The following is a 9,691-nucleotide window of genomic DNA, read 5'->3' on the forward strand; positions in this document are numbered from 1 at the left end:
CACTCTACACAGAATATATACTCTTGAGACAAAGGCGAGACTTAATGGCATAGAAATATAAATGTGGTTTTTCACAACAAGAACCTTTGAAGTGTATGATGGTTTGGGGACTAGATCAAGTCACTGTAACAAAGAACAGACGAAACCCAAATAACTGCCCAATTTCATTATATAAAATCCAGCTACCAATGGCAGAGGCAGCCATGAGACCAAAGAGACAGATCTAGGGCTGCAGAGATGATTCGCAGGCAGAAACAACACGGTGAGCATCTTCAAGACAGAGCCTTGTATCTCAAGGGGGAGAACACACCCTTCTCAACATGGCCAAAGGTCAGTTAAAGAGGAGTCTGGGTATTGACGATCAAGATGCCTCACTCATCTGGCTGACACTGTACTCCAGGGCTTCAAATGCTTACTAGAAACACCCAGCAACATGTGGTTGTAGTCAAGGTAGCTACTCCCATGCTGCTACCACACAGACAATGGAAATCATGTCAAATTGCTGCATTGATTGTGAAGAAGTTGTGATATTTATTACATGTATTTAAAAATCCATAAAGGTGTCTTATAAATAGCCTCATAGGTAATTTTATTACATGTGATAAACAATATTATTATATTAGTTAAGTGGTAACAAAGATTTGCAACCAACTAGCCAGAACTGCAAGAAACTGTAGTAGTGAATGGAGGGGCAAGAGGCATTCTAGATGTTCAAACCTGAAACCATAAGGACGTGGAAACTTTCATTTTAAAAGTTCAAATGTTAGTCTTGAAAGCACACCTAAGATACACCTAAGACTCTTTGACTGCTTTCTCTTGGTATGAGCTGTATCCATAGTAACTGGTCTGTGTGACCTCATCAGGAGGGCCATTGTGAGAGCGTCTGAACCAACAGATATAAGGGAGGACAAACCAGGTTGACTTTCTGTGGGTGTTTTGAGAGGCGTTCTGATAGGTGAAGTGTCCTGTGTAATTTGGCTGATATATAGTGAACGTGTGTGTGTGTGTGTGTGTGTGTGTACCTTATTATACCTTCGTATGTATGTGTGTTTGTGTGTGTTTAGCTTTGAGTGTTTGGCTTTTTATTTTGATTTTTTCTTTTTGGTGTGTATGTTAGTGAAAGGGTTGATTTTGCTTGTTTTTTTAAATTTTTTAAAATTATTTTAATTCTACCTATTAATTTTTATATCCATCTACCTTCTTACCTACCTACCTACCTACCCACATACCTACCTATTATCTACTTACCTACCTATCCTCTACTTACCTACCTATTTACCTACCTACCTGCCTGCCTACCTACTTATCATCAACCTACGTACCTACATACCTCCTACCTATTCTCTACCTACCTACCTGCCTGCCTGCCTACCTACCTACCTACCTGTCTGGGTAGCCTTGATACCAGTGATGTGTGGTCTAAAGGGTGAGGTGACAGCAGGGCCCACCCTCCCATATGAGACTCTTGGGGCTCAGTATGTTATTTTGAGGACCATAGGCCAAGGAAGTTATGGCCAGGTGAAATTGGCTCACCACAGACTCACGGGCACAGCTGTGGCGATAAAAGTCCTGCTGAAGGAGAGAACACAATACTATCCGATCAGAACGGAAGTGGGGATATTGAAGAAGATGAACCATCCAAACATCATTTCGTTACACCAAATCATTGAAACTGAACAGAACATCTTCCTGATCTTGGAACTGGCCGATGGACGTGAGCTGTTTGATTGGATTGAGAAATCAGGCCATTTACATGAGGGCCTAGCCCGGAAAATATTCATTCAGATTGTACATGCCATGAGTTACTGTCATGACATAGGCATAGTACATAGAGATCTTAAGCCTGACAACATCATGGTTGATGCCTCAGGAAAAGTTAAAATTGTAGACTTTGGTCTGGGTGCCCTAGTTACACCCGGTATGAAGCTTTCTGAGCATTGTGGTGCCTTACGATTTTGTGCCCCGGAATTTTTCCTAAACCAACCATATGATGGAACGAAAGTGGACACTTGGAATATAGGCGTTGTTTTATACTTCATGGTGACCGGGGACCTGCCATTTGTAGGTACCACCCTTAAAGAGCTTGGAAACCAAGTTTTGCTGGGACGATATGCTATTCCCCGGCACCTTTCAAAAGAACTTCGAGAGATTATCCGGTATTTACTTACTGTAAATCCTACAGAAAGACCAACACTAAAGGATATTATGACACACCCTTGGCTTAAGCAAGGAAATGCAGGTTTCTTAAGCCACTGTGATAAGATAGACTCTAGTCACCTGGATCCTGCAATCATAGCAGCCATGGCAGATATGGGCTTTGACCCATGTGTTGTCCAGAAATCTTTAGTCGATAAGCTGTATAATGAACCGATGGCGACTTATGGCCTATTAAAACGCCAGGCAGGCAAGCAGGATGACCACACTAGCCAACCTGAGCCAGTGCAACCAGGATTAACACCTTTCCCCACTCTCACAGATCCTACAAGCTTCCCTTCCTACCGAGAGCAGACAACTGATAGACCAGCTATTCGAGCCTTTCTATCATTAAGCTCAAAAACTGACTCTTCCAAGGACAAAGAACATGGAGGGCAGAGGCTAAGAAGAAGTGCAACTGCGCCTATAATGCCACCTCACTGCCCACAGAAGAGGATAATCATTTTTTCTGATGAGAGGGTCAACAACAGAAGACAGCACAATTCAACTATGGACTCAATCCGAGGTGCGTACAGGAGCTGGAAGAGGTGGACAGGGAGAATTGGGGCCAGTTTATTACAGCTCTGCTGCTGCTGCTGCTGCTGCTGCTGCATACCACTTAAGAACAACAGAGTGGTGCCCCAAATGGAGGCATAGGAGGAAGACAAGAAGCCGGAGGCCAGCCAAAGGTGCTGATGTCCTCTGAATTATGGGGTCACGGTGTTGGGGATTATTCATGAGTGGACTCAAGGAACTGCTGGGAGGGACACACGCATAAAGTCCAGAGGCCTGGGAAGATCCAGGAGAGAGACAGCAAATGACTCAAGTCTCTTCATGCGAATTCCATTCCTTAAAGATATAGGCAAGACAACAGTCTTCTAAAGCATCTAGGCCAATGGCCCGAAAGCGAGTTTGAAGACAGCTGCCGTTCTGCCTGTTCAGTATCTTGTTGGACTGGGGAAAATCCCTGCACTATTCCTTGCTGGACTGCAATGATCCGTAGATTACAGTGTTTCTTAGATTTGTTGTTACTCTTTTACAATTGAATTTATCATAAAGACTGTATGCTAATTTTAGAATAAAGTTGATAGAGGTAGAATGACATGTAATGATAGATATGGAGAAGTGATGTGTCTATAAGTTAAAGTTTTCTGATAACCCCAAAACCTTAACAAGAAAGACAAAGAAATTTCCCCATAGAACCAGTAAAGATGCCACTGTCATTTTTTGTGACCCATTATCCTCATGGACTTCATCACTCAGTTCCCTGATAACTCTAATTTTAAGAACAATAAGTATAATGGCCCCTCAAATCAAAATTTAAGATACCATATGAAAGTAGGTGGAGAGAGCAGGGTTACTCTGAGGTTCATTATGGGAAAGTGACCTATTTGTTTATATAGCATCCTCAAAAGAGTGGACTAATACCTAGACAGATTTGCTCCTATAGGCAATGCCCATGAGAGAATCATTTAAACATGTTTTTCCTGTCATTAAGCATATATAACAATCACTAGGTATTCGTCCACTCTTTTGAGGATGCTATATAGACAAAGGTCACTTTCCCATAATGAACCTCATAGTAACCCTGCTCTCTCCACCCACTTTCATATGGTCTATTAAATTTTGATTTGCAGGCCCGTTATACTTATTTTTCTTAAAATCAGAGTTATCAGGGAACTGGGTGATAAAGTCCATGAGGAATCCTATAAGAATTCCTAAAACTATATCAATATCTATTAAGCTCTTTTACAGTGGGATTGCTATTAGGTTCTTTCTGATAGTAGAAACTGCAATGAGAACTCTGCCAGTCTCCCAGGTATCACCAGTTAATTGTTTCTACATAGTAACTAGGCATTCTACTACTCAGAGAACATTGCAAGAGGTTGTAAAACCATTAACCAAAGGCCACAAAAGGGGAACTAATGATTTATTATAAGTGTTTAGGACAGAAGATAAAATATTGATTGGGTTTATCTGCACAAAACTTCCCAATAACCTAGTTATGCTTTTTAACTCTCCATGTACCTGTGGAACTGAGACAGGTGATGAGTGTTTAGCCAGATAATTATTCCTGATGGATATGCATGTAAACATTCACTGTTGTAAAATTCTTAATCAATTTGTTTTGAATTTACATGTAAACTTGTGATGAATTTTTTACCATATGACCATGTATACTGAAAGATGTATAACTGCCGAGGACAATGAGGACAAGGAGAAAGTCTCCCCCCCCCCACCTCTCTCTCTCTCTCTCTCTCTCTCTCTCTCTCTCTCTCTCTCTCTCTCTTACACTCTCCTTATCCTAGCCTTTCTTAGAATTATACTCCATATCCCCCTCTTTTTAGAACTTTCCTTGTTCCACTTAGGATCATCATGGTCATTCTGCTTTCCCACTTTTTTCAAAGTGTCCCCTCTTCATGTGAACCAGCAGGCTAAACATTAAAGCTGTGAAATTCCTGCAGAGGTAGAAGAAAGGCTACATTACTTAGTCTTCCACTATTAGGCTACAGACATTAATCACCTTAGCCAGTGGTTTTTAACCCTCAGAATGAGCAAGAAGGTTTTATCATCAGCATTCAGTATAGTTAGAGAGCTAGAATATCCTAAGACCATCAGTGTTTAAAGCCACACCAGTGTCCTACTCTGTGTCCTGTTTCAACCTGCTCCAGCCTGGGAGGCTCCCAGCAAGGCATGGTACCCTTTCTGTATGTTCTCTGAATGCCATCCAAAATCCTAAGCATGCTTGCACTGATCCAATGCGGTCTTGGATGTAAAGTCAAAAGGGCACAGTTCTTTCTCCTATCACCAAGCTGCTTAGAGTTCTTAGCTTGCCTGTCTCATTTCTCAAACTGTAATAAAATGGTCCTTAATCTTCTGACCTTTTTTTTAAATTTATTTTTCTTATGGTGTACAGAAGTGGTGGTAGTGGGGGACCCTCAATTATCCAGTAACATGCTACTTGTGGGTTGTGTTGTATTTTTCCTCATCATACTGAATTTGCTCAAATTGTTTGAGCATATTTTCTTCACCCACAGAAGCACTTGGAAATATGTTAATTTCTCTGACTCTTACCTGTGTATTCAGGGTCTCACAGGCCTTACTCCTCATACCCACAGGATGAATGGCAGGGGGTTGAGCATCTACATATGAAACACCCCACTTGATTGAGGCTTGGGGATTAAGTTGTTGTGGTTTTGGGTAGCATTTGGTTTCATAGGAGTGTTCAAGATCCAACCAGCTCCCCAAATTTCACAGTGAAGGAAGGGGTAGAGCAAAGGGTGTCTATGCGTTGAAGTGGATGTGCCTTATCTGTCCACCATGTCTTGTGTTTCTGTTAAACCCATATTCAGTATAGGTTGTATATGGTTAATACATTAAAAAAAAAACCCTCCTACTCATTATGAAGTACAGATGATCCTTGGTTTTTGGTGGGTTATGTTCTATTAAACCTGTAAGTTAAAAAAATCAGAGTGCACCCCTCCACCTCCACCTTTCACCCCTCACCCCCCATTGCCACCCCCAGTGTATACTTTCAGTGCCCTCAGGTGTGAGGCCTCGCTTTCTACCTTAGTTGAAACAGTGTCTCTGGTTTCTGTGCTGTGTAAGTCAGGCTAGCCGGCCTTTTCTTTTGGAGTTCTTTCTTGCTTCTGCTGTCCACTTCAGCAAGGAGCTATGGGAGTATAGATGTATATGCTACTGTGCTAGAGTTGGTCTCACATGGATTCTGTGGATTTTCACTCAGATTATTGCTCTCAGAGAGCAATTGCTTTGTACTGAGCAACCACATTGCCCCCCTCCTTTTTCTTTGAGACGGTGTCAATATATCCCAAGTTTGCATCAAACTCATTATGTAGCTGATGATGACATTGGCCTTCTAGTCTTGCAACCTTGTTTATGTTGCAGAACTCAGGCATTCATGCATGCCAGTCAACCACTCTACAACATAGCTACATTCCCAGTCATTCTGCACAGCCAACATTCACTATGGTAAAAGAGGATCATGATATTAGGATGGAGGAAAAATCAGAAGAAATAAGGTTTCTCCTAAATCTAGATTGCTTTTGCTCCACTGTTATCTGTGAAATTGAGAAACCTTAAACCATGGTAAGTTGGAGACTACTGAGAGACTCCATATCAGCTACTGAATGGCTAGAAACAGCAGCAGCTGCAACAACAACAGAAGGGGCTAGCAAAGTAGTTTATAAGCATTGGTACCCGAGATTTGATTCCCAGCACCCATTTTAAAACTGAGTACCCTGATGTGCAACTGTAACTCTCATGCTAGGTGGCTGAGGAGTCGTTCCCTGAGCTTACTGGCAACTCAATCACAGAGGGAGGGAGGGAGGGAGAGCGAGAGCGAGAGAAAGAGAGAGAGAGAGAGAGAGAGGTTGAGAGAGAGAGAGAGAGGTTGAGAGAGAGAAGAGAGGAGGAAGAGGAGGAGAAAAAGAGAAGAGGAGAGAAAGAAAGAAAGAAAAAGAAAGGAAGAAAGAAAGAAAAAGAAAGAGAGCCTCTAAGCCCCTCACAGATTCTACCAAGAAGTTCTGTATAGAAGGCAAAGATTCCAGGCTCTCTGCCTTTTGGATTGGAGTGCCATACACAGTATGTATTTTTATTTGTTCTTTGAAAATTTCACACATAAACACAGGAATATGTTTTGATTTTTTTAAAGTTTTTGTCCATTGATGGTATTCTGACATAAAGTTTGATGGACATATAACTAGTAGACATTGCTACCATGAAGCCACAATATATCCATCAAGAATATGGCAAATCTCTGCTGAAAGCCTTTACTTTTTATGGCAAGGGAAGGAAGGAGAATAGCAGAAGTACAGAGGGATTCTCTGTGCAGATGGTGAGGAAGATGGTGCCTCACCGATGGGGCCAAGTCAGAGGGAACAAAAGGAAATACCTCAAAATACAAGAGATGTAGGAGAATGTTTGAAGGTCAGCTCTTCTCTGAGCCCAGCCTAGAAAAGCTGACAGAGACAGCTAATCCCTTGGAAGAGAGAGCTGGACCCTCAGAAGTGCACTCCTGAGAACTCAGAGGGGACAATTACTTTCTGCTCACATTCCTGACCCAAGAGGAAATCACCTAGTGTCATCTGTGCCCTCTGGGCACAGGAATCCCAGGAGCAGTAAGGTGCAGGACCCTTCAGGTTTCTGTCTGCGCTGAGAGCCAGAGAGCTAGTTGCTAGGAGTGCCAACATACCTGAGAGCAGAGGTAAGACAAACTATTCTCGTCCAATTTACCTGCCTGGTAGACTTAGGACACACAAAGGTAGAAGAAGTCCTCTGGGACAGGATACTTCTGGTTTCTGGCTGTGCCCAGAACTTAACTGAGCAGATCCCACAGCTCCCTGTAACCAAATTCCATTGGGGAGAGGGCTGAACTCCCAGAAGTGTGGACAATCCTGAGACCCCAGCACAGACCACCACTTCTGCCCACATCTCTGGCACAAGAGGAAACTGCATAGTGCCTCTGGATACAGTTATATAGGAGCAATCAGCGGCAGAAACCAGCTGGTTTCTGCCTGTGCCCAGAACTAAACTGAACTGGTCAAACAGCTCCCTGCAGTCAATTTCATTGTTAGCACACTTAGTGGTTCCTATAAACTTTTATACAACTGTAGGTTGTGTGCTGGCAAATCTTCTCCTGTCTCCCATCTCTGTCTTGGCCATACTATCATTTCTACTTCCAGGTCATACATGATTTTATGTGTCTCAATATCTAGGGACCAACAGAGGAAAGAGGATGTTTCTTTTTCAAAATGTCATACTATTTAAAAAATGATTGGAATCTGAGATTTGAAGTCAGAAGACTAGACTGTAAACCCCTCTCCAGTATTAGAGGCTGTGCATCCATTGGATAGTGATAACCTCTCAGAGTCTTAGGTTCCTGACCTGCAAAATGTGGACAATGATATTAGCTTGTGTGTGTGTGTGTGTGTGTGTGTGTGTGTTTGTGTGTGTATTTGTGTGTGTCTTTTGTGTGTGTTGGTGTGTGTGTGTTTGTGTGTGTGTCTGTGTGTGTACATGTGTATGTGTGTGTTTGTGTGTGTGTCTGTGTGTGTGTTTGTGTTTGTGTGTGTGTGTGTTTGTGTGTGTGTCTGTGTGTGTGTTTGTGTTTGTGTGTGTGTGTGTGTGTGTGTGTGTGTATGTGTGTATTGCTAAGGCAAATGCTGTAGCATTGAGTTGTGTTCTAGCTCTAAGATGACCTACTTAAAGCCAGTTTCTCCAGAGTGACTTTCTGTGACTCTTTTGTCCAGGAAGTGGTCTCTCCTATGTATCCAAGTGAACTACTTCAAATGAGCCTCTCTAGTCTAGGTATTAAGACCATGCGGGAAAAAAATCAAGAAATCCTGGGAATTCAGGTGTTCAGCATATCTCTTAAAATCCTTAAACTCACCCATTTTTGTCCCTTCACTTTGTGTAGTGTTTTATGCATGTGTATATTAGTAAAACACGTCTATCCATTTTTCAGTTACTCGTTTGTGAAATGGGAGCAGTGCAGAAATTAAAATCTAGTGCTGTGGCTTGTTGTTTGCTTGTTTCCTTATAGACCTGTAATTCTGGTTATTTGCTAAGCCAAGATAGGGGACGCTGTCTGCTGAAGATCTGCTTTAACTATAGAATGAATTCAAGGCCACTTCAGGACATGTACTTTGCCCTTATGAAGAAAGTATTCTTATGTATGTTTTGTATTGCTCCTTACCTCTTCACTCCAGAACACTCCTCAATGCACACCATATGAACAATCCATTCTTTAAGCTGGAACTAGGGAAGTATCCCTCCACTAAGCCTGGGGTAGCTCCTCCCAAAGGGACCCTGTAATACCCCAGGTAAGCTGTTTACCTCAGCACTGCCATGAGGCCTTGAGATAATGTACTCATGCGCCACCTACCACCTGTTTCTTGCTCAGGATAATTTAACTGGGTTTCTTTTCCTCAAAGGCAAACCTTCCCAAACAATTTCCCCAAATACTGTCCATTAAGTACATCGTTGTTTAGTCTGTCTCAGATGAAGAAATGGGGGCTCAGAGCCATTGAAAAAACTGTTCATGGTCACACAGGGAGGTCAGAACACTGAACTTCATACAGGCTTCCCAGGCTCCTGTCTATACTGTGGTAACAAGACACCTAAAGTAACTGACTTGAGGAAGAAAAGGTTCATTTTGGTTCATGGGTTCATTGCTTCCTGTTCATGGAGTTCTGTATATCCTGGGTAGTCCCTGTGGCCAGCCAAGGGTGTTATAAGACCTCTGACTTGAAGTTGGTACCAGGAGCGAGGAGGCTCTTTTGGACTTTTGAACTCTGTTGTATCCCCAAAATGTATCCCGTTTCCACCTATTCACAGACAAGGGAGCTGCCACGGTATCCTAGAGTTAAATTTAACTTCTAGCTAGGGAACACACAGGTCATCGTTACAAACATTCCGTAGGAAGAGAGAGAGGGAATAGTCACAGCTGCTGGGGAAGCAGCTGATGCTCTCTACCGTA

At 42.5% G+C, this 9,691-nt stretch overlaps 1 protein-coding gene across 1 annotated transcript; it reads left to right on the plus strand.

The window, feature by feature from the left end:
- Positions 1–327: 327 nt before the first annotated feature.
- On the plus strand, positions 328–3,302 carry Smok2bl (sperm motility kinase 2B like). Its single transcript, XM_039087030.2, has one exon. It carries the CDS (start codon positions 1,411–1,413, stop codon positions 2,848–2,850), a length of 1,440 nt encoding a protein of 479 aa, XP_038942958.1. The 5' UTR covers positions 328–1,410; the 3' UTR covers positions 2,851–3,302.
- Positions 3,303–9,691: the final 6,389 nt, after the last annotated feature.

The sequence above is a fragment of the Rattus norvegicus genome, chromosome 10 (assembly GCF_036323735.1).
Source record: "Rattus norvegicus strain BN/NHsdMcwi chromosome 10, GRCr8, whole genome shotgun sequence".
NCBI classification, from domain to species: Eukaryota; Metazoa; Chordata; class Mammalia; order Rodentia; family Muridae; genus Rattus; species Rattus norvegicus.